The sequence below is a fragment of the Leishmania braziliensis genome, chromosome 32 (assembly GCF_000002845.2).
Source record: "Leishmania braziliensis MHOM/BR/75/M2904 complete genome, chromosome 32".
Lineage (NCBI taxonomy): Eukaryota > Euglenozoa > Kinetoplastea > Trypanosomatida > Trypanosomatidae > Leishmania > Leishmania braziliensis.
This window is the reverse complement of record NC_009324.2, coordinates 341,617-366,143: the sequence shown is the minus strand read 5'-3', so window position 1 is coordinate 366,143 and position 24,527 is coordinate 341,617. Positions and strand designations below refer to the sequence as shown.

General features: G+C 55.2%; 6 protein-coding genes across 6 annotated transcripts; all 6 read right to left on the bottom strand.

Moving 5' to 3' along the window:
* Positions 1-792: 792 nt before the first annotated feature.
* Positions 793-2,907, bottom strand: LBRM_32_1020 (conserved hypothetical protein; the record flags this gene model as incomplete). Its single annotated transcript, XM_001567409.1, has 1 exon — positions 793-2,907. The coding sequence occupies one exon, from the start codon at positions 2,905-2,907 to the stop codon at positions 793-795; it is 2,115 nt and encodes a 704-aa protein (XP_001567459.1).
* A 6,612-nt stretch (positions 2,908-9,519) lies between these two features.
* On the bottom strand, positions 9,520-12,213 carry LBRM_32_1010 (putative vacuolar proton-ATPase-like protein; the record flags this gene model as incomplete). Its single annotated transcript, XM_001567408.2, has 1 exon — positions 9,520-12,213. One exon carries the CDS (start codon positions 12,211-12,213, stop codon positions 9,520-9,522), a length of 2,694 nt encoding a protein of 897 aa, XP_001567458.1.
* A 2,121-nt stretch (positions 12,214-14,334) lies between these two features.
* On the bottom strand, positions 14,335-15,177 carry LBRM_32_1000 (conserved hypothetical protein; the record flags this gene model as incomplete). Its single annotated transcript, XM_001567407.1, has 1 exon — positions 14,335-15,177. One exon carries the CDS (start codon positions 15,175-15,177, stop codon positions 14,335-14,337), a length of 843 nt encoding a protein of 280 aa, XP_001567457.1.
* A 970-nt stretch (positions 15,178-16,147) lies between these two features.
* Positions 16,148-16,549, bottom strand: LBRM_32_0990 (conserved hypothetical protein; the record flags this gene model as incomplete). Its single annotated transcript, XM_001567406.1, has 1 exon — positions 16,148-16,549. One exon carries the CDS (start codon positions 16,547-16,549, stop codon positions 16,148-16,150), a length of 402 nt encoding a protein of 133 aa, XP_001567456.1.
* A 3,713-nt stretch (positions 16,550-20,262) lies between these two features.
* On the bottom strand, positions 20,263-21,474 carry LBRM_32_0980 (ethanolamine-phosphate cytidylyltransferase; the record flags this gene model as incomplete). The annotated part of the gene is made up of 1 exon (XM_001567405.2): positions 20,263-21,474. One exon carries the CDS (start codon positions 21,472-21,474, stop codon positions 20,263-20,265), a length of 1,212 nt encoding a protein of 403 aa, XP_001567455.1.
* Positions 21,475-22,760: 1,286 nt separating this feature from the next.
* Positions 22,761-23,300, bottom strand: LBRM_32_0970 (putative 60S ribosomal protein L18a; the record flags this gene model as incomplete). Its single annotated transcript, XM_001567404.1, has 1 exon — positions 22,761-23,300. One exon carries the CDS (start codon positions 23,298-23,300, stop codon positions 22,761-22,763), a length of 540 nt encoding a protein of 179 aa, XP_001567454.1.
* Between the last annotated feature and the right edge of the window lie 1,227 nt (positions 23,301-24,527).

Below are 24,527 nucleotides of genomic sequence, written 5' to 3'. Positions count from 1 at the left end.
TCGAAGCAGGAGACCCCACTGTGAGTGTAAAGGTGCGCACGTCCCGCACCCCACCGTGGAAATCTGACGGCAGGCAGGGACAAATCATGGCAATTACACACAAAGAACGAAGAGGATGCGAGTTGACAAGTGTGGACGAAGATGGTATGGTGTAGAAAAAAAGCCTGCGAGATGCGGACACATGGTAGCCAATACACCTAAACGGGCGTGTACAGACATCCAGTAGGCGGTCATGCAGTTGCCTGTCGCACTGCGGCAGCACTCGCACGACTCCAGGGCGGACAGGGTGTCAAGAGGGTGGAGAGCGGTAAAGAAGAGGCGTAGCATGGAGGCTTGCTTTTAGTCATTTCCACGCATACTCGTCCAGCATCGCCCTCGTTGCTGCAAGAGGCGGTTGTCTTCCTCTTTCGCTGATTTTCGGCGCTGCTACTTGCTGTTACGTCGATTGCAGGCACCACTGTGCAAATTCAGAGGACCGAACACACAGCCAAAAGGTACCTACACGCACAAAGGAGCTCCCCATCACAACTCCCTCAGCGCCACCCCACACCGTTCGGGTGAGACGTGGAAGGGGAGGGGGTGAAGACACGATTCGTGAGGACAAAGACGTGATGCGTAGCGCGAGAGATGCTGGCGGGTACAACACAAAGGGTCGATGAGCCTCGGTTACCCGCGCCATCCGCAAACGCCGCACACGGAAAATTACGTATGGAGAAGGATGTACTGTTTACTGCCGCTTCGCACGCATGCTACCTGGCACAGCTGTGCTACCTCTTTCTCTCAAGAAGGCATCTACGACTGCCCGCGGATCTTCACAAGCTCCGTCACGGCTCGTACTGCGGCATCCATACAGGTGCTACGACTGCCTGCCGCAAGTGTGTCGCGTTTTCCCACACCGGACCAATGCGCAGTAGTAACGGCGGAGCTATCGCCAACAAACACGTTCTGCAGCCCTGCGACCCGCGACGAGCAGGGCGTGGACGACGATGAAGCCAAAAAGGCCTCGCTGCTGCCACTGGCAAAACCAAGCCAATATGCGTGCGTGTCCACGTAACGACGCATGTACGACTCCGTCGCCGTGACGCGGTGCGACCACTCGAGCAGTTGCTTCAGTTCCGCCTTCCCGCGGGCCGAGCGCTTCGATGGTGGCAGCCGGGAGAGCTGGGCGAGTCGAACAGCCTTCGACGCGTCGCTAGGTACGAGCAGGGTGAAATCCGTTGATTCGATTCCCGGCTTGAGTGCTAGACTTGCCAGCGGTTCGGCTTCTGTGAGGCGGCGGCACTCCTTGATGCCTGCAAGGAACCCATCCTGAACCTTGCGGTGCACCTCCTCGGACAACGAGCAGACAGCCTGGTGAGAACAAAGCGCGCGGGTATGCGCTACACCAGGCTGAGGCGCTTCTTCATCCAGCGTCATCATGTGCTCCAATCCATCAATGCCATGAAAGATCAGAAGCATTGTGAAGGCCTGCAGCGGGGTACCAAGGACGATGTCCCATCCCATGCCCTTGAACCGAGCGGCATCCCGCCCGCCAAAGGGGAAAAGCACAACACGCAGCTCCGCCTGTGAGCCGATGTGGGGCAGTGGTAGCGACAAAACTGTGTCACAGAGCGGTGTCAAGTAGGGGCCTCGCTGGGTGAGCCACCATATCGCGCTCGACTTCGCATCCCGCACATTGAGGCTGTCAGCTGAGACCGCCTGCACCGCGGAGAAAATGAGCGGCAGTGCCAGCGCATCGCGCACAGGAACTGTGGATGATGGAGGTTTCAGCATGCGCATTGCACGATATCGGGACATCCTGTGTAGCAGGCGCGGACTATGCAGAGCTCCAGCCGCAACAACTACGCCCTTTCTCACGGGGATGGAGATGACCGCACCTGCGCCACCGCGACTGAGGCGCACTTGCACACCTATAACGCGCACCCCACGCTCTTCGGCCTCGCCGCCGTCCTGCGCCGCCAGGTCTAAGTCCACCGCCGTGTACCCTGTCAGCACGCTCAGTCGGCGGTGGAGCTCGTCTGCTGCGATGTCGCCCAGCACAGCCGAAGGAAGCGCCAGACGCCTGCCATCTTCGTCGAGGTACAGGTAACAAGGAAACACAGCACCTCGCTTGACAGGCGCTGAGACACTGGGCAGGTACGGTGCAGCTAGCTTGAGAGTCTTGACGGCTTCAGCAAAGGCCCAGGAGAGAGGATTTCGGACGTCTGGGAAGCGCATGGGCAACCGAGTCCACTGCGGCAATGCTTCATTGCAGGTCATCGCGGTTCTGAACGTTGCCTTTTCGGCATCTGGCACCGCCTCCGGCGTAGACGGCCAAAGAGAGTTCAGGTGTATGCCCCAGTCCAGCAGCGCTGTGCCACCAAGCCCGACACCACGGGGGTAGGCAGCGTACTGCAGCTGACGATATCGATTCGCCTTTGCCTTTGCTGCCGACAATGTTTCGCCGCTCCCACTCGAAGAGGTCCCTAAAAGGACCTCTTCATCTTGGAAGTAGTGCCACGGGCGCTGTGCGAGGTACCCTTCATCAGGCGTGCCACCTAGAAAGGTGGGGCGCACTCCCTTCAGTAGCAGTTCCTGTGGCACCCGGACAAGGTCTGGCGCAAAAGACAACAACCGGTCGCGTCGACCTACTTCAAAGAGGAGCGCTGCTGCAGACGCCGACTGCGGGTCGTTCCCACTTTCGATCAGGATGATCTGACATGTTTCATCGGTACGACGTAGCAACTCCGCGGCTGCAGCGAGCCCCGCAACACCGCCGCCAATCACGACATAGTCACCAGCGCAAAGCCCGGCAGTGCTGCGATGGCTCTGATAAGAGGGTCGCAGCTGATTCGTGGAGCGCGGTCGGAAGCTACGATACCAACACACGAGAAGCACCGCCACAACGATGGCTAATTCGACAAACATATCCACCCAGCTCTGCCACAACAGCAGGCAAGCTGTAGAAGGACCGCAATACCGGACGCGAGTTATGCCTGAGTGCCCCCCTGAGAAGGCGGCAGTCAACTCCCTGGTGTGACAGGTTTCAGTAAAAAGAATACAAAGAAAAGACCAGCTCGGCAGGGAGAAAGAGAGGGGGACGAAAATAGACCCCAGAGAGGTGCACACACAGAAAAGCCTGTGCAAAAGCCTTTCGGTAGCGAGTAGTGAGTGTAACGGAGGGGGAGGGGAGGGGAAATGTCGATGTCACGGGCAAAGGGAGCACCAACATCTGGGATAAGGTCGACGTTAGTTTTTTTTTTCGCTCCAGTGTGTCCATTCACGGCCGCGCAACATGAGCCAAACACCACTCCTCCTCCAGCCCGCCACAGGCAGCTCGCGCCGTGCGCCGCAGCGCTAGACACGCGCCGCAGCCATGCGCCGACCCCAGTCATCCGAGCACGGCCGCAGACTCGAGCTGCACCCACCCACCCTCGCCCCGCAGGCCGCCTCAGAGACCCCCTCCATCGTGCCGGCCGCCACCAGGCGCAGGCTCCCCACGCCAGTAGAGAGCGAGGGCCGGGACTGAAGCTGCTTGGCTTCCCTGTGCCGTGGGGCCCTGGACCCAGGCACCACGCACTGAGGAGTCGCCCGCCATCAGGGCGCGCGCTTCTATTTCATAGAAAAACAGTGGTTGAGTTAGAGGTAACGCCGCGAGGGGGAGAGGAAAAGCTCCAGGGTGTGCGGTAGCGCTCGCACACAACTCATAGAAACCAGAAAGGCAGCAAGAGGAAAAAAGAAGAAGGAAACGTCACCCCGTCCTATTTTCCTCTTTTTGGTGAGTTCCGCATGCGTCTTGCTGCGCGTGATGTGCGGCGGTGAGTGTGGAGTACCAGAATAGTTCCCAACGTGCAAGCACAACAAGCTGACGCAAGCACGCTATCTGGTCTGGATAGGGGTACACACACTTCTCTCCTCTCCTGGGACAGACCCATATATATGTTTCATATGAATGAGAGGCTGCACTTGTGGGGGATGACGAATAGGACAGAACGACAAAGAAGGCTGCTGGGTGCCTATTACCCCCGCCTGCTGCGGCAATCACGTTAGTGGTGTCGGCAGCACTGCCCAGAATGGGTAGGTAAGGTTGTTTCTCCCCTCTCGTTTTGCTGCTTGGTTTGTCAAAAGACTAGAAAAATAATGCAATGAAAACCTGAAAGTACGAGTCCTCACCACATCTGACGTCTTCTTTCCGCTCCTGCTCTCCCTCTTTCCTACAGTTTTTCAAGGGCTCTTATCTTGTCTGTAGCCCTCGTTATTCTCCACAGCACGTCCCTACACCTTCCCACAACCCAATTTGCACTTTCGTCATCTCAACGAGCCAAAGAAAGCGGAAAAGAGGAATGAGAAGTCATACGAGAACGCACGCAAACACTCAAGTAATGAGAGCAGATGAATGTGCCCGAGAGAGATGCGACACGCACACACACACACACACACATGTATATATATATATATACCTACGCGGAGAGAGGAATACGCGCTCGAGCAGGCCGCGGCTGAGAGAAGCACTAAAGGCACTGCACAAACCGAGATGAGGTGCTGTGCCGTTATGGTGCTTGCGTGTTTTTTCTTTTTTGCTTCATCCTCACTAGTCCCAAAATGAGAGCGAACAGCGCGACGGTGTAGAAAAGAAGTGAGGGGAATAATGGGGTGTGCGGTATGGGCACACCTCCAACCCACAAAACAACAGAACAAAACAAACAAACAAACAAGACGGAACACGAAAGAAGAGGACAACAACAAAAAGAAAAAATGAAGGACCGATTTCTCCATGCACCTCAGCACACAAGTGACTCGTTAGACAGACACCCGTACAGTAAAGTAGAGAGAGGCACTCACTCACGTTCGAATTCTCAGAATAGCGTGGCAACACGCTCGAGCAAGCATAAGCAAAGAGGGTAACCAAAAAGAACAAAGGGTTTGATTAGGGGCAACCATTAGATAAACACGCGAAAGCACGTCTCTCCTCCACCACCACCCAACCACCACCGCCACCACCCCACCACCACCACAAAAAAAAAAAGATCGTGCGCAACGTGATGAGTCCCACGCAACCACCACCACCACAAGATAAAACGGTGGGAACTGAGGAAGAGGGGGAGGGGAAGAAAAAGGTTTGAGAATGCCGTGTGGTACGTACACCAGCGCCTTCTTGCTGCTTGCCAATTTCTGCGGGAGGTATGTTCGGAAAGAGACAGTGGAGGAAGAGAGCAGGGCAGAGTATGCAGCGCTGCGGACTGAGTTGCCAAGCCTCATGGAGTAAAAAAGGGGGTTAGGAAGGAAGACAGATAAGGAAGAGCAGAACATCACAAATCAAGGAAAACTCTATCAAAAAAAAAAAAACGTGAAATGATAGTGTCGAGCATACCGTAAAGCGGTACTCCCTTGATGTGCAGCTAAGCAGTCTGAGCACCACCCCTCACACACACACACACACACACACACCGTCACGACACAGAGTCCGTCATCACGCAGTACTGCGCGACAGCGGGGCTGAGCAGCTTCAGAAGCAAAGCCGGTAATAAGGAGGAAACTACCTCACTGCGCCACAAAGACTTTACCACACACCATTCCCTTGCTGTTGCCTGCCGAGTTTAGAGGTACACGTCAATATACGCAGGCGCCTCCACCCCACTTCAGTAGCGCACGCCTCAGCTGATGCCTGTATGTCGGTAAAACCAATCTCCAAAGAGCCGAAAACGCAAGCACACACAACAATAATAAGACGATGCTTTGAGGTGCTTGCGCTTTCTTCATAGGTGAAGTGAATGTCCCCTGCCCCTGACAGCCACGGTCACGGTGCACCGGGAGTAACAGCACGAGAACCAGGTGCATTCCCGATCATCCATTGTCAGGTAGACACATAAATGAGAAGAGAGAGAAGCCACCACTACAACAACTAGAGAGTGAGAGGGAGAACGAGGAGTGAAAGCGGAGCGCAAACCGAAACTAAAAACAAAAAATAGAAGCGAGTCAATGATCACACGTGAGGCAGGAGAAAAAGGGAGAGCAGAAAATCTTCAAAGGGTGTACGAAGCGAAAGAAAAAAAAGGCGCGCGAATTCATTGCGGGCGCGCAGATGCGTGTCTGTATGTATGGGTGTGTGAGTGTGCACGTACAATGGGTCAGTAGGGAACCTTAGAATGAGCACACAGCGAGTGGTCGCTTGCTTGCGGAGAAGCTCACCCCGCCGGCAGGTCGTTCCTGCGGACTGTGCCACACAGCCACGAAACAAGGGGGAGGCTCCCAAAATACAAATAGGCTATACACGAAAACTCAGTAAGACAAAAGAGCGCCATAATGAACGAGCACCGCCCCTGACACCAGCACCAAACCCACAAGAGGGAAGAGAAGGCAGAAATACACAGAAAACGCGAAAAACATTAACAGACTCCCACCATCTACACACGAGCACAGCAACGACAAACCACCAGAAGCACATCCGTACACCTCGGCGACGCTGACCCCCTTCAGCGACCCGTTTTATACCTCTTTTTGTTTTCCGGACAATAAGGCGGTATAAAAAAAAAATGAGCCAAACACAAAAGAAAAACACGAACACCCTAAACTCCCACGAACTCCATTTTTGCTCTCCTCATACCTCTTCTACCACCCACACGCCAGCAAGTATACGCCTACAGCAACAGCCCGGCAGCCGTCCCAGCACCGCGGTCGGGTCCCGTGTCGAGCGCCACGAGGAGAGAGAGAGCGAGTCCGTAGCAGCAGCCACACGGGCTTCTCTGTGTCTCAGCTGGCCCCGTTGTCCTTTCAGCACGCCAGGTCCCACGGCTCCATTGCGTCGCGCTCGGCGCCTTAGCGGCAAGCAGGGAGGGGGCCGCAGTCCCTTGTCCCTGCACCGGCGAGTGTGTTCGAAGCATAAAGGGCATGCGGCCGCTCCTGATCTGATGTCTGCCTTGACGAGATCAGCTGGTGGAGAACAGCTAAGAAGCGGCAGGAGGGGAAAAAGATGCATCAGAACATCGAGTCGATGGATGAAGACGTGTGTTTGTGTTTTGACTTCTCTACTGGCCTATGTTCTCAGTGCCTTCCCTCTCCCCTCAACGGCAGACTCTGCGAGCCACATCAGAGCTGCTGAGCACCGCAGTTGTCCCCAAAAAAAAATTCACACGCATTAAGCACGATCTGCAAGCAGCAGTAAACGAAGAGGAAAAAGGGAAAACTGATGGTGCACTCAATCGTCAGCGTGACCAAACTTGAAGCTTTCCAACGCGTCGCGGTATTCGTCATCCGGAATGTCGCCGAGCGAGGCGTGGCAAATATCTTCCGGCTCTACCTGATGACGACTGAGGGTGAGGCTGTGCAGGTCGGGATCCGCCCGCTTCGAGATCTCGGCGAGGGAGAAGCGGTGCGCCGCCATGAGCTCCTGAGGCGTCATGCCAGGCACATTGGAACGCGAGGTTATCAAGCTCGACGGCATATCATCGTCTTTCTCTAAAGCACCACAGCGACTGGGGGTGCGCTTAAAGGTGGCCACGAAAAAGGGCTTGTCTTCCACATCAGCAAGAGTGTTAGAACTCTTGCTATGCGACTGCCTCATGGCTGGCATATAGGTTTCGGTTGGTATGTTTTCTTTTTTTTTCTGACTGGGCCGCGAATGTGGTGATTGGTGAAGAAACAAAAGGCGTGACGGGGAGAAAGCGCGCGGCGCACAAATGAGTGGGTGGCTGTAGGAAGAACAGAACAATACGAGCAAAAGAGTGCAAAAAAAAAAAAGAGAGAAACGGCAACGGAAAGAAGCAGAGCGCGAGATGAAAGAGAGCGCAAACGATACACTGAATCGAGTGGACGTGCGAGCAACCGAACCGTACCTCGTTTTATCGCCCGTGGCCGTGGTTCTTCTGCTTGCGACCTCGCTGAGGAGTTACGTCGTTTTCTCCAGAGATGGTGGTGTCTACGAGAACAAGAACAAAGGGAAAAGAACAGCGAAGATAACGAAAACGATGAGAAGCACAAGTGCGCAAATGCCGTATAGAGCCAATGCAAATTGTGGTGGTGATGGGGGTGGGGGAGGGGGGTCCAACGCTACGGGGACGGAGAGCGACTAACAGACAAGATAATAACGAGCATATGATAAAGAAAGGAGGGGCGCGTGCGATGAGGCACGCACACACACAATAGCGAAAGAGCACAAGATTGCGGGCAAGCAAGAAACCCCACACACATAGAGAAAAGGAAGAAGAAAAGCGGGTCACTGAACAGCAGCGATAAAAAAGAACCACAATCGCTATAAGGGTGGCGAAACAGAGAGAATGACAAGTAGAAGAAAAGAGGTCTCTACCGACACGTTGCCAGCGGAGCGTGACAAGAGTCGTTCAAAGAACGGAAAAAAGATGTGAAACAGACGGGGGCGATAGACCTGATGAGAAGCCAGAAAAACTGAGGCAGAAAAAGAAAAGGTGAGGACGCTCGTGATGTCGGCAGGGCTTGCTGAGATGTTGAAAGGACGGTGACAATGAAAAAAAGGGCGAGAGGCGAAGAAAAAATCAAGAGTAGAGGTGTGTCCCTGATAGACGCTTTTTGTGTGTGTGTGCCGTGGTTCTTCGTGATTTCTTTCGCTTGCTCAGTGAGCTGGGAGGACGCTTCGACGCTTCACTAGCCGCGGAGAAGCAGGGCGGATGTGGAGACGGGGCAAAAGACACAGACATAGACGGGAAGGGAGGGAAACAGAGGTAGAGCACGTGGAAGGGAGTGCCAAAGGTGGGGTGAGGACGGGTGTGTGCATCACGGCTGTTGGCCTCAGCCATAGACTGCGCTATAACGATCTTCTGAGGAAGAGCATTCCTTAGGACAACGCGTGTAGCCCACCCCAACCCAGAACCATCCTTCCATTCAAGAATCCGCTCGTTTATTTCCCGTACTCGATGACGCAGTATGTGCCACGACGAGGGAGGGCAGTAGGGAAAAGGGAGGGAGGCAACAGTTATACTACCTCATCGTTTTCTGTATTTTCCTTTTCAGTGCACCTTTGTGTGTGTGTGTGTGTGTGTGCGGACGGACGGACGCTGTGTGCGTTGACGTCGGCAGCAAGTGAGGAAAGCAACGCAGTACGAAAGAGAGAGGAAACGACGACAAGACAAACGACAGACGAAGAGGGAGATGCACTCGCACACACGCAACACGCATTGTACACGCCACTCGGTAGCAGGGCTGGCTACGGCATACATCTCAAATGAGTCACAAGAATGAACACAATAATAAATAAAAAAAACGAGCAGGAAGAAACAGGAGGGAGGGGGGAGGGGTTTGTGGGGAGAAAAGCGGAAAGAAGGTGGGGAAGGAGTCGGTGGTATCTGCAGCCGGAGGAAAGGCAAGGCATGAACCATGTGAGGCAGTCGCACTCGTTCCTCCCGTGGGGCCGTGTGCTTTCCATTTTCCGTTCCGCTCTCCTTGGCAGTTCGACAAAGCACGAGAAAGGGAACGAAGGGGCTCACCAACGCACATGTGTCCACGAGCATGGCACTTATCGCAGAGCAGGCCAAGAATGCAGCGCCGCTACCCATTCCCCCACTAACCACGTCAGCTTTGCATGTTAAGGCTTAGCAGGTCCATCGGATCAAACGCCCGGCCGTCGCCGGCGTAGAATTTGCTCTGGAACTCGACCCAGTGCAGCCGCAGCGCGTGCAAAAACGCTGACAGGGCCTCCATGCCTACTAACACGCCAAGTGTAGCCCCAAGCCATAACAACACCCCAATGGCGATCACAAGCCCAGAGCTGTTGTCGACGTTGAGGGTTTGGACGACGGCGAAGTTGAAGAAGACCTCGGAGAGCTGCGCATGGGCGAGTGACAGCGCCCACAAACGCAGGTACGATGCGGTGTTTGACACACTGCTCAGCACGTACTCAATGGTGTGAATGGCATAGTGAATGATCAACTCCGATACATCGAAGTTCTCAAACTTCTCATTTTCGTTCTGGATCACCTGGGCCGTTGCACCGCCCTCGCTGTCCGATGGAGCTCCACCAAAGGGATGCATACTGTCATCATCGAAGAAGATGTTCGCGGCTGGCGGGGCCGCGGTATCGTCATCGCTCATCAAGCTGCGATGCGCCCTCTCGTCACCACTGTCGCAATACGACCGGTGCTGCCGCGACACCGGCGGCTCGTTGAAGAAGACGTCCGAGAAGTCGGCGTTTTCGATCGTGATCATGCTGGCCCGTTGCGATCCGCCGTAGTGGCGGCCGCCGCCAACATGCCGGCGCTGTTTCCACCGCTTGTAGTCGCGCATCTCGATGTACGGCATTCCCAGCAGCATGAAGGGCACCATCACAAACGCCAAGAGGAGCAGGAACACCTGCAGCGCAGCCTGTCCACGGAAGAGTGGGTTCGGCACCGAGCCAGGTTGCAGGAAAAAGTTCGTCATGATCTCCAGGATGCTCGGCGCCTTGTTTGTGTTCTCCCAGGTGCAGCACCACTTCACCATGATGAGGATCGACATATATCCAAAGGTGCAAAGCAGGAAAAGGAACTCAGGCACAAATAAAAAGCCGACCTTGTACCAGTTTTTCTCATAGATACTGTTGCTAAGCGAGAGCAAGAGACCCGCCAGCATCTGGGCCACACCGACAATGACAGCATGCTTCATCTTGACAGAGTTGTAGAACTCGAGCTTATTGTCCGTCTCGGCCCATGCTGCGTCCAACCCCATCGTATACACGTGGGGCGGCTTCACACTTGGCAACCCGCTCGGCGTCGTCGGGTAGGTGGTACCATTCTGCTCAGCGATCGGCGCCCACGTATACCCGCTGGAGAAGAGGTTCAGGGAAAAGCCAAAGAAGTCGTTATAGAGGACGCCCATGTAGATGGCAAAGAGGGACATAAGCAACAATAAGTAACGGCCACCGAACACCATGGCGACTATCTCGTTGAGCTGCGCTGTGCGCCAGGCCTTTTCTTTGCTTACAAAGAAGAGAGCAATGAACAGCAGGAGAAAGCCGTGGCCAATGTCGCCGTACATGATGCCGAACAGGTACGGGAACGTGATGATGGTAAACACGCCGGGGTTGATCTCCTTGTAGCGTGCCATGCCGTAGCTATCGACAATGCTCTGGAAGGACTCGGTGAAGCGGGTAGTCTCGAAAAACGTAGGCGGGTGCTGCTGTTCATTGTGGAGCGTCACGATGGACTCAACGCTGCCGTTTGCGGAGGCGACAGCGTCCTGCAATGCACGGCGAAGAGCCTGCTCGTGGCGCAGCGGCACCCACGCGGAGGCCGTGCAGGTGGAGCCAGACATGGCGCACATGTTCATTGTTGTCAGCACCACCTTCTCCACCTTCAGGTACGTCTTATACAATCGATGCTCTTCATACCACTGTGTCAGGACATCGTGCTTGCGCCGCTTGACTCCCTCGACAGTGTCCTCGACGTGATGGGCGGTGGTCGAGGTCGTGAGCTCGATACCGCGACTCTGCACCTCGTCCAGGCTGTACACGTTAGCGCCGAGTCCACTCATGAGCTTCCTCAAGCGGGTGATCATTGTCGCCGAGGCACACAGCACGACGAATGTCGTCTTGGCCACATTGCGCTTTCCGGTCTGAACATCGACGAACATGGCCGGCTCATTATTGATCTCGACAATGGCGTTGCCGCGGGTGATGCGATAGCACAGGCGGTAGAGCTCTTCGCTGAGTGTTGTGTCAATGATGCCGAAAAGGCTGGAAAGGCGGGAGAACGCCTCTGAGGTAACGGCAGCGCCGCGGTGGGCAAAGCTGCTGTTGCTCGCGATGCTGACAGGTGGCGTCTCCACCAAAAGCTGGTATTTGTAGTAGAGTAGTGTCATCTCCTGGTTCTGGTTCATCTCATGCTGGAACCCTTCGAGCGATGTGAGCATGGCGGTCAAATCGTTCACGGTCGACTCGATGCGGTCATCAATCATATGCATTTGACTCCGTAGCAGCGATGACTGCATCTCCTCCACGGTGGCGCTCATGTTGATGTCCGTGGGGTACTTCTCAAGCAACGCCACATCCTTGCGCATCGACTCCTCGATGAAGTGAAGCTTGCGTTGCAGCTCTTCGCAGCGACGCAGCTCTTCTGTGAACGGTCTGGCAAACGCCGTCACGCCTTGGTTCATGTCGAGAAACTGCACACGGCCCAGCATCCCAATCTCGTACATTGTGTCATGCAGCACTTCTCGCTGAACAATGATGTTGACACGGATCATGTCCTCCGACCGCCACAAGCCGCTGCAATGCTCCTGACACCACGACATGGCCTGCAGTATTGGTAAAGGGGAAAATGAAGTGAAGGCAGGTCACGATAGAGTCGCTGTGTACGTAATGCTTCTTTTCCTGGATTGTTGAAAAACAAGGCCGAAAAGACTCGAAAAGCGAGAAGGACGCAAAATGGAATGAATACTGCAGAGTAGTCCACGTAACAGCAGCAGCAGCAGCATAGCACACACACACACACACACACAGACAGAGAGAGAGAGAAAGGAGGATTGAAACGGGAGCGGAAGCTGAAGCAAGAGGAAGGAGCAGAGGCCCGGGAGAGAGAGGACAAGAAGGCCGCGCGGCGCCACAGTCATTCAGCGATACATAGACACCCACAGCCGCTGCCACTGTCGCTATCCCACTAAGCCGTCGATGCAAAGCCCCAACAATGTAATTCAAGTGAAAAAAAAAAAAAGAAATGAAGGATCACGAGTCAGCAGAGCCGACAGAAGGAGAGCAGGTGTCAACTGTGTGGTGGACGTTTCCTTCTTCCTTTGGAATCCGGGTGGGCCGTCTTCCTCGGTCCTGATCGCACCTGTTACAGGTGGCACGACTGGACGAAGTACTAAGATGGCAAGAGAAAAGAAAGGGAGCGAGCAAACACACTCGCAGAGACACTGAGGCGCTGGAGTGCCAATACTGAACGGAAAGGTACACCACAAAGAGAGAAACGAAAAGGACACAGCAGCGACAAACCACACCCTCACTGACGGAGGCCCACCCTCTGCGAGAGCAACAACAAACAACAGCTAATGGCACCGCGAACAACAAGCGCACAGTACACTCTACTTCGCTGAGGAGGAAAGAGAATGGAAGGCCCCGAGGAGAAAAATCGTATGGTTGGTGATAGAATCCCGGCAATGAACACTTCCGCACTCGCACGCACCTCTGTCCTTTGCGAATTCCCCAAAAGAAAAAGATCTCGAACCGCGAACAAGAAGAAAATGCCAACAGCCACACACAGTAAGCACAAGTAGACACAAAACGGGGGAGGGGGAAGCACCCATATGCCGTCCTCTCGGATCTCCTGGCCTCTGCGCCCTCGTCAGGGTGGCACTGGCTTTCTCTAGAGAGTCTCAGTTACTTTTCAGTATAGGGGGGGGGTTAAATGTGCCTTGTTTGTACGTGTGGTAGTGAAGGCCGAAAAGGAGTGTCAGTTTCGAAAATGGGGGGAGTCGAGTCTGCAGGCAATTGAGGCTTTGCTTTCATGTGGGTAGAAACATGGACGTGAGTGGAGAGTGATGACAAGGAGACGCAAGTCCGTCAGTATGGGTGTTTGTGTATTAAACAGTACGTGGCGGAGGCGATACAAGCACGCGCGTTAACGTTGCTGGGTGGACAAAAAAAAAAAATGGGGAGCGAGAGACAGAAGGGGGCCATGGAGAGAACGCATACACACGACGACACGCGCATACATAAAACATACATGAAGGAGAAGAGTGCGCAAGCTGCACGACAGAACGAATACAAACGACTTACTGACCCGCAGTGAGAACTGCGGAGTGCTGAGCGCGGCACATTCAGTCAGCCATGCCAAGATGTGAGGCAGAAGATGGCCGAGGAAATGAAGTGCACGTGACCGCAACACCAGGTGCCCCTTCCTGGGCAGTCAACCAGCGTTCTAGAAGCGCAGCCAGCGTCCACGCTGGGTTCGCACGTGTACGCGCACGCGATGAGTGTAGCACTTTCCTTTTGTGTCCTGCCTTATTGGGAGAATGACAACGAGCGGCAAACAAGACGCGGCGAGTGCCTCCTCATGGGTGGCAGGCCTTTCTTCGTTGAGTGCGGGTGCGACTGTGTGAAGGAGCAAGGAAGTCGAACAAGACCCACATGAGAACCGCCACAGAGAGGAAACAAATTTCCCTTTCGCAAAAGAAACACAAGAAGAGTCGCGTAAAGCCCAAGATATACCGCGTGGGCGGCAATGAGGAAAACCCCAACACAAACGACGCACGGGCCTAAAAGCCGCTGCCCTTTGTATTCTGCGCTGCGGCTTCCACACCCTGTCCCTATTTCTATTCTTGAAGGGAAGGTGGGGTGGGGGACGTTTCCGCGCAGTGAGCTTTGTGTTCATGTTGGGTAGGTGCATAGGCGTGAATCAACAGCGGCAGCTGCACCTACATGCGGTTGGACGGCACCGTTGTATTGTTCATCTGACCAGAGAGGTGCCTGTTTATAAGTTGCACCTTCTGCCCCAGCACCTCGTTGCGCTTTACAAAGCGACGCACCTTTGCGACAATGGTCAGCGTCGCGTCGTCCATGACGTAGTGCCCACACCCGTTGCCAATTACCTCGAACTGAAATTTGCCCTGCATCTGTGCAACCGTGAGTGCCTTGTCCAGCCGCTCCGCGTTCGCGGTGCACAGCATCTTAGCGCACGGCAGTGAAATGAACGCCTCGTCGAGGCCGGTGAACCACCCGTCCCAGACGCTCTCCATTTTGTGCATGTCCGTCCGCCACTCCCACAGGCCTGTGTTGGGGTTTTGCTGCAACAGCGGCGGCACGGAGACTTCGGCGCCATCAGGGTTCTGCATCCCCCCCATGCGCAAGAACCAGACCACGGCATCCTTCACCTCGGGAAACGTGTTGGGGCGGTTTTTGAGGAAGGACTTCATGTGCTGTAACGACAGTTGCGCCGTTCCCTCGACCACGTCTACAAGAAGCACGCCAGAAACACGGTCAAGGGCGGACTTGTTTCCGCTCAGCGCACGCGTCACGATGGCGCCGCCAAGCGAGTGGCCGAGGACATAAAAGTTGCTCGTGGGGTACAACTCTGTCTTGGCGTACTGGAGTACGTCCAAGAAGTCACGCATCAGCACCTCGATCGAGAGATGATCTTCGCCGCCGCCGAAAGTGGACCGGCCGTGGCAGCGCTGGTCGTATGTCATGACGTGCATGTCTATGTCATCCCCATGCGCCTCCGCACTTGACGTCATCGCCTCATATGCAGAGTGCGGCATCGAAGGTGCACCAATCTCCTGCAGTGGAGGTGAAGCACAGTTTGCCATCATGCCGTTCGGCTTGTCGATGTGGCGCTGAAGGTCCCTTGCCATCCTAAAAAAGCAATCACCGCTCATACCCGCGCCATGCACGCACAAAATCACCGGTATCGGTGTGTCTTGCGGTGAAGTGGGTGTCAAGCATGACAGTGACGGTGCAAAGGTGGTGCAGTGAAAACGTTCGCCCTGTGCGTTCAGGAAGACGTGTTCGTCAGGGGACGGCAACGGCGGGCTGGTCGAAGCACTGGACATGTTAAGCACCTGGGTAGAGCTGGTAAAGAATGAATCGTAAAAGAACAGAGCGCGTGCAGAACACGTGGTGCACTCGTGGGATCCGCCGGTCAGTGAAGGTCGTGATCTTTCGTTGTCTACTGTGAGACTTGGGGCTAGCGCATGTGCCGTAGGATCAGCACAGAGGCGAATAGCTCAGTGGGGATGAGGGTGCGTACAACCAAGCCGGAAACGAGAGGAGGAAAGGCGGCAGCGAGAAAAACATGAACCGGGGGAGGGGGCTGAGGGAGAGGATGAAGAATGCACCTGCCGGCCCTCTAATGCCGAAGTACTTCGTCGCATGGCAAACAGAAAGAAAAAAGGAAAGGAAAGGGGGGCAGCGGAAGAAGTCCCCCCCCCCACACACACACATGCACAGAGAGAGAGAGCGTGAGCGAGGAAGAATTTCGCCAAAGCCACATCAGCTCGAAGCATCGCTTCACCTGTGCATGTTGATCCACCGAGTGCGTCCCTCTTCCTTTCCCGTTCCTAAACGCCTCTTCCCTGCATGCATTGGTCCTTTGGGGCACAATGATCGGGGGTGGCAGCGAGAAAATGAGGGAGGCCTTCCTTTCATTGGAACACCACTGTTTTAGAAAAGAGAGGCCCACAGGCCATCATGTCCAACATTGAGGAAACGCCAGTTGAGAAGACCGAGACACTACTCGAGCAAGCACGCGCGCAAGCACTTGCCTATACCAACTTCACGCGCAGACAACCCAGCAGTTCCAACGCCCACCAACTTCTCCAGAGCTGAGACCTTCTCGCGCGTCTTATGCAACTGCGACTGCAGCTCATCGCGCCGCCGTTTGTACGCACGCTGTTCGGTGCAGCGGCTGGCATTGAGGTAGCGTAGAAGCGCATCCTCTGCGCAAGCAGCACGATCTAGCCGCTGCATCTCCTCCAGCGCACACTGTAGAGCCTCCTGTGGTGCGCCGCAGCTCCGCCAGAGAGCTAGGTTGAGCTCTTGGCTCAGAAGAGCTTCAAAAAAAACACCGTCGAGGGAGGCCTGGGAAACCATCGGCTGCGTCACGGACGGTGTGACACTGGGAGAGGACGACATCAACAGAGGCTCCTCCTCCTCCTCCCCCTCCTTCGACTCCGGCCCCCCTCCGCTGGGAAGGCACAGCACAGTTCCCGTCGATGCACCCGTCACCGCTGCACACCGAAGCGTTGCAGGGGGCGCTGCGACCTCAACACGGTCGAGCAGGCCGAAACGGTAGCGGCCGCCGATAGGTCGAACCGTGCCTGAAATCGGTGACGGACTTCCCTCGTGCATGTTGCGCGGGAGTCGCTCCTGCACGGCATTCTCGAAGTCGCAGAACGACTGGTAGTGCCCGCGTTGTGCCTCTTGCGAGCAGGCTATCGCATCCGCCCATGCCTGTGCCGCGGACGGGGTACTCTGTATTTCCTGCAGAACCAAGTCGCGGGCAAAGGCCATCCATCGAACTTCCTGGGAGGCGGATGAAGGACCACTCAGTGTGCTGTCTCCAAACGGAAGTGCCACCCCGTCAAACATGACGAAAGAGGACGGCGAACAACTTAACTCTCAAACATCGCAGGGGATACACCGGCCGGCACACAGACGCGCAAAGCAACGACGCAGAGGAGAAACGAGAAAGTGCGATATAGCAGGGGAAGAAACGAAGAGTGAAGACGGTGAAGACGAGACGGCAGTCGAGTACGGAGAGGTCGCTGGTGTTTGTAGGGCTCACATCACAATGATACGACTTCACACAACACGCGGAACAGTACAGTGGCACCCTCTGCACCACAAACGAGTTCGCGAGAGCGGTTCACATGTGCGCGGCTTCCAGCTGAACTCACCATCAAATGCATCAACGTGGCTCGTGCAATGACGTCACGAGAATACGGCGCTTCAATTCGTTCTTTTTTCTCGGCCCCAGCAGTGCCCCATACACTCCATTGATGCCGCGGTGCGCTTCAAGCAGGGAGAGGGTGTGGGAGAGGGAGAGAAGGCGCGCATCAAAGTACACACGCATACGAATACATGCAAAGACACACTGCAGACTATGCGTGTGAGGAGAAAGTAGGTGCGAAACTCAAGAGAGTGAAAGACTTCTGCGCCTCCACGAAAGACTCACCCTCCTCCCCCAAGAACCAGCGGGGGTCGCGGCAATGCCGCACACGGTCGTGGAACCAATGAAGCACTAGCCTTTCTTCTCGTACGTCACATCTTTAAGCTGTGGTCTTCTAAGACCATTGCTCAGACAGGGGTCCTTCTCCCTGATCAGACAGCGGTCGTCTGCGTGCTGAAGGTTGCGCTGCGACTCACAAATGGTTCACGCCAGCGGCTCGCCGAGGCTTTCCTTCATCATCAGCTCCTTTCATGAAGCGTAGGGTTGCGCCTCCATCACCGGGAAGCCCTGATCCTTGCAGGCCTTACCCTTCAGGTACCCCACGAAACAGGTCAAACCGAAGACGAAGCTCCTCACATCACGCTTGTTCCTCTGGGCCGCAACGATATTGCTCGCCCAGAACAACTGCAACTTGCTGCAGCCGTCACCGGCATTGCGCAACAGCTGGTCCGCCGATCGCGGTGCTCCGCAAGCAGGAGAGTACTTTGTTTTTCGTACATTACTCCTTGTCCATCGGGGACGCCAGAGCTAGCAGAGTGTCGTCGTCGAGCGTGTTCCTGACGAAACAGTAGATATCGGAATCAGCCAACGTCTCATGTGCTCTACGGTAGCCCACCAACAGACCGGAAAAAGATGGTATCACATGAGACAGGCTGAGGATGCGTGTCACAGCGTTCTCAAAGCCGAGCACATCGCCAGACAGCTACTGGCCGACGCCCTCTCACGACGGGCGAGTGCAGAACTTGCTCGTGATCACACACTGGTTAAAGTAATCGCCGCCCACCGGTTGCATGTGGTACATCCCCGTTAGCACGTTCGGGTGCGTGTGCCTAGTAGGCGTTGTCATGGGGGGTAATGCGCTCGACCACACGACTCGGGCAGCACACACTCTGTCCTCGGTGCACTTGCAGAGGCTCGGATCCCCTTCTCCGCAACAGCGTCGTTGTGGCGTACGTTTGCACACGACATCGGTGTGAACGGCTCCGCTTAGTGCTCGCAACGACGGCGCAGGCACCTCAAAGAGGTAGGCAAACGACGTGTGCTGGTGCTGTAGGTTGGCAAGGTTCACCTTGGTCATCTCGTTCGCCAAGATAAAGTAGCCCTTTTCTCCATCAGCGCTGTCGCCGCCCTCTATCATCACCAGCGAGACAATGCAGATGCGCTGATCGACGAGTTAGTCGATGACCTTTTGCTGGTCTTCGGTGAGGTAGACAAAGACGATGATGCTGTCCACCATCTCCGTCTAGCGGGCACCCTTGCTCAGGCGCAGCGTCACCGTGTACAGGGACTGCTGTTTCTTGAAGTCCTTCATCTCCAGCTCACTTCAACGATGCCCTAGATGTCGTACGAGTCGTTCTGCTAGACAGACAGCTCCAGGAAGGGCTGCATGTAGCGGAAGAAGTGACCATGGCAGAGCTGGTTCACTCCAAGGTACAGGATATGCCAAGCGTCATCTGCCTGCGCTCGTACTTGAGGGGGGAAGGGAAGACCCGATTCCCTCAGCGGCGTGGCTGTATGGTGTGGGCTTCGGGCTGGGAAAAATGGTAAAGAGCGTTGAGAGAGAGAGAGAGAGAACGGCGCAGAACACACAGAGAGGCGGTGGTGTGGGGGTGTGGGTGTTTGTAGCGAAGAGTGCCCATTTTTGCCTTCCCTGGGCGTTGTATGCCCGGGGGGGGGGGGAGGAAGAGGTGGGGAAGAAGAGGTGGGGAAGAAGACACGTGAAGTGAAGAAGGGAGGAGAGAAGCGGTGAAGAAACGGAAGGGGAATACCGCGAGCGAAACAACAGGAGGAGTGGGCGTAGGACCGATAGTGCCCGGCACGCACACCGCACTCAAAACAGAACAGCGGTAAAAAAAAAAAGCTGAAAATGTCGTTCGCATTTCTTTCATCTACATCACAGACTGCGAGGATACTATCTCGGAAGCACGTGAAAACCTTTTGCCGAGCAGCACATGTGCCTCCGTGCAGATGCCAACATCTCGAGGCTGAACGAACACCTCGAACCCGTACATCCCCGTAACACGGCCTACAATTCCCCTCGCGTGCACATGCGAGAGATGCGTCTCTGCCCCTCGAGTGCTTTAGACGTGTTTTACTTGAAACGCAATGCATCCTAAACGGGAATACGCGAGTGGGGTGATTAGAGTGATCTCGCATAACGATGCGGAGTGGTAAGAGCGAGTGAAAAAAAAAGAGTGCACCTGTGGTGGTGAAAGTGCATCTGCAGCTTCGCTCCTGTGCAAGACCGACGGCCTCCAGTGTCGCCGCCTCCAACAGCATACGGTTCGGAAAAGGAAGACGAGGCAACGTTATACTGAAAAAAGTGCACAGAGATGGAGATGGGAAGGCAAGAAAGCACCGAGGGAAGTGCCCACAGGGACAACCGTGGCGAGATCACCGCAACACCGCAGCGAAGGGAGCAACTCGCGCGGTTCAGCAAGCTGAAGCGCCAAGAGAGAGAGAGAGAGAAAGGAGCAAAGAGGTGAATGATTGGCAATGACCCACACACCAACCCCCTGAAACGAGGAAAGTAGTTTCAGTAGTTGACAAGGAGGTGCTGGCACAATCGGTTTCTTCTCTTCCTCCCCTCGCACACCCTTCGTCTCCTCCACCGTCTCCCCCTTCGCTCCTTACATTTCTTCTCATTTCTCCGTATCCCTCCACCAGCCCACTTCCGCTAGCTCACCTCCTGCACATTTCGGAACGCGTCCGGCTTGCTCTCTTGACTCTTCTTGTCCTTGGCGCGCTTCTTCGCCTGACGCTTCAGAAAGGCAAGGCGGTTTTCGACGACGCGATCGATAAGGGAGTCCGTCGAGAGGGTGCAGCCCGAGTCGACTTCGTGGTAGATGCCCATCGCCTTGGGTACTTCATACGCCGTACTCCCTCCCGCCCCGGCCTCCACATCCGAGAGCCTGCCGCCTACGACCACATCAATGTGAAGCTCATCAATGACCTCTTTACTGACGTCAAACGGCACGCCCATCACCACCTCGTCAACGTAACGGCAAGACAAGACGCCGAGCACACGTTCGTTGAGGTTCATGATTGGGTAGTTCTTGCCTTTCTGCTCATTCACCACCTGATCCTCATACACGCCGACAATGACGTAGTCACCCAGTTCGCGCGCCTTCCGCAAAACGCGGATATGGCCAATGTGAAAGAGATCGAAACTACCGTCCACATATACAATACGGTCACCTGATTTGGGGCTGGAGTTGTTGCTGAACTGCACTATCTTGCGAGAGGTGGTCAGACAGTGCATGGTGGGTTTTTCTTCGAACAGGCAGTTCTCCAGCTGCACCTCGTCCACTGACTTCAGCATGTGGTCCTTGGTGCACAGGAGCATGCGCCCCACCAGGTTCGTTGTTGAGATGCCCTCAGTACGCTTTACCACCTTGAACTTGCCGGCATCGATGATCTCCTGGTAGGAATTGTTGCCGTCCAAGTCGACGGAGATGTCGTCGCCGTGTACGACGTAGTCGATCTCGAAACGTTTGACATCTTTGAGCCGTGTGCAGTACGGGTAGTTTTCGACCACGTAGTCAACCCACTTGCACGCCCGCAGCGCTTCATAGCGCTCCTCAGCGTGCATCATTGGCGGTCCTTTAAAGCGCATCACCTCCTCATCGCTGTGGCAGCCGACGAAGAGTTCGGCGCCGAGTCGGCGTGCCTGCCGCAGTGCATTGGCGTGTCCAAAGTGGAGCATATCGAAGCACCCGTCTACCCAGATGCGAATTGTGCCTGGCGCTTTCGGTGGGATCTCTTCGGTGCAGAACAGTGCGTACTCGTCATTGGGCTCGTCAGAGTTCAACCACACTTTGCCTGATGGGACCTCCACAGTAGGCGAGGTGACACACGATGGAGTCGTCGAAGAAGGAGCGGCGGACATGGTAGAGGTGGGGGCGGAATTAGTTAGTCTTGAAGCACGGGAAGTGTACAATGAATTGGTAAGCACCGCCTCGGATTGCGTATGCGCACCAAAGAGCAACGACACAGAAGGTACCCGCAGTAGTGGATTGCTGCCTTTCGCACTGTACGAGGGTGCTAAGCAAATAGGGCAGCGGCTACGTGCACTGGCCAGCAAAGGGTATCGAAGGAACGACACTGCTGCGTTTTTACCGCACCAGGTGCGTGAGAAAAAAAAGGGGGGGTATATGTGAAAGAGACAACGAAAAATCACCACTCACACGTCACTTTTTTGGAGGGCGTGCGGCGGGTGAGGAGGTGGGGGGGGGGGTGAGCGACAGGTATAGCGAACGAGCACGAAATACAGAAGTATGACGACCACAGAGATGCCTATATCTTTATTGTGTAACGACTCACTTTTTTCTTTGTTTCATGTAGGAGAGGTGCTATGAGTATGGCAGGTATATACACACATACACAATACACATCTGTGGGTGTGCGTGTGTGTGGACGGGTGGTAGTGTATACGGCAATAGAGAGCGGTGAAAAGTGGGGGAAAATGACCAGGAAAAGCACATGTACATGCCAACGAGCCAAGCACGTATGGGTGTGAGCGTGTACACATACATGCGCCTGACCCTCCGTCCATGCTCTCTTCTCCCCTGCCTGTCCGCTCACGCTTTGCACTCCTTTTGGCTGAGTCCAAGCACCGAGAACAGGAAACGGTACTTCATAGCAGTGACGGCGCATGCTCTGCACACCCTGCAGTCCGCAACCGGCAGTTGACAGAAAAGAATCCGCCGCATGGGATACTTTCAGTACCGTCAGACACTCTCTTCCCCCGTGCCGCCGCAGAGAAGCGGTGCATCCTCGATGGGTATGCGACTTGTAGCGATTGGGCCCATCAAGAGGGGTAGAAGTGGAGGATACAGGAGCCATAAGAGCCACGGGCGGGTATGTACTACAGAGCCCGGTGTTGGCTACTCCTTGCTGCTCAGCCTCTGAGTGGACATTTATGTTGTTGTTTTGTGGACGTACAAGTTTGAAAAAGGAAACGAGGCGAAAAAAAAAAAAATGAATAAATTAGATGGAAACGGAGGGCACAACAGACACCAGTGCGCAACAGAGAGAGGGAGGGGCGGGGAGAGAAGGCTGCACACACGCACCAGCACACAAGCGCAGGCTCGCATCCGCGCACCTCCCTACACAGACGCCCTGTACACACACTTATGCCGACGTCAGCAACGCAGAAGAACCCTAACGCATTCCTTACGCCACCACAGCGCGCTTCGTGTTCTTCTTGACGAATATGGCGCGGTCCTTGCGGGCTGCCTTAGTGCGGCGCTGCAGGAGCGGGAAGGACAGGTTGGGGGCGTGGTACTGGGCAATGCTCAGGTGCTTCACCTCGTGGTCCGGGATACTCTTCACGCACAGCACCTCAATGTTGTGGTAACGAGCACGGTGGCGGGAGGCCAGATCATGGTAGGCCTGGCTCACGGCACCAGTTTTGGAGACGTCGCGGAACTCCTTGACCATGCGCGTGTAGCCGCAGCGCTGGCTGTAGTAGGCGATGTCGACCAGATAGTTGCGCGCCACCAGCTTTGCGTCCTTCACGACCTTGCAGGAAAGCACATCACCGTGGGTGGCCTTGACCTTGTTCTTGATCTTCATCATGCGCCAGAAGCGACTCTTGGCAACGACGAAGTTCGGGGCGAACACCTCAAACTTGTACACAGTCGGCTCGGGGTTCTTCTCGGAGGGGGACTCGCGGCCGACCACCTGGTAGTGGCGGAGGTGCGGCTTGACCATTTTTGCGTGGAGGCGCAACGGCTGTTCCTCACTTCTAAAAAAAAAAATTATGAAATCGTGGCAACCGTGGACGGAGAATGGAAGAGAGGCACACATGCAGAGACGTGTGGAGGGAGAGAGAGAGGGGGGGGAAAAGGGGGAATAGTTGGGAAACAGTGCAACGGGGGCAGATAAGGAAAGAAGAATGAAAGGAAAGGCGGCACACACATACGTGAAACCTCTGCTCCGCGAGTGGGGCCGGCCCATGCGAAACAAGCAGCACCTATGCCACGAGAACACATCACTACACTGGTGAATGGAGACGAGCGGGGGAGGAGGGAAAAGGCTCACTAGAAGGGAAGAAGAACTGCACGGCACGATGCGAGTCTCCCCTATCGCATGCTACGCAGCTGTGCTCCACTGAATACGCAGTGCTCGTGGTCTTTCTAGGTTTCTTACCATGCTTCTCCCCATCTCCCCCGCCTCAGCACACACACACATATACCCCACCTCCACCTTCCTGGTGACTGCCTCACCACACTACACGGAACAAGCGCGCCATACGTCTCTCATCAGTCTTGTCACCTTGACTTCGCTTTTACCCTCTTCTGCTTTGATTGTGCCTATGGAGCACACCGAGAGATCTTCCGACCTGTTAAGTAGAACAATCTCCCTCTTTAAAAAGGTGCGTACGCCACCCCGCCCCCAAGTGAGGTAGGGGCACGATGCCAAACGCCCGACGCACGCAGCGGACACTCACAAGGAAAAGGACGCAGACGACAAAGCCGAGCTGCCGCATACCCTCACAGACGCCAACATCATCGCAACGACGTGTGACGTACATCACCCTACCAGTTAGTGTGGGAGTAGGCATGCATGTCGGCATTTGTCAGCAGAGGCGTGTCTGTGGAAGAAGCTGTTGGCATGGGAACATCACCCTGCGCAGCGCAACCACAGCCACGGCGGCAACGATGTTAGAAAGACGAGACCAAAAAAAAAAAAACAAAATAGCCTAAGCTACGACCTGATTGCGCTCGCACTCCGACCCACCCAACCACCCCCCTGCATTCACGGTTCCACCCCGCTCCCTTTTTTGTCTTGCATCCGCAGCCCACTCCATCTCAGACTCTCGCAAGGCAAGAGGGACTTGGGAAAGAGTAAACTGCAGAAGTAAGAGAACGAGGGGCACAGACGACAGCCACGCACATCACTCATACGGGAAGTCTCGTCCGTTTTGTCTCTCTCTCG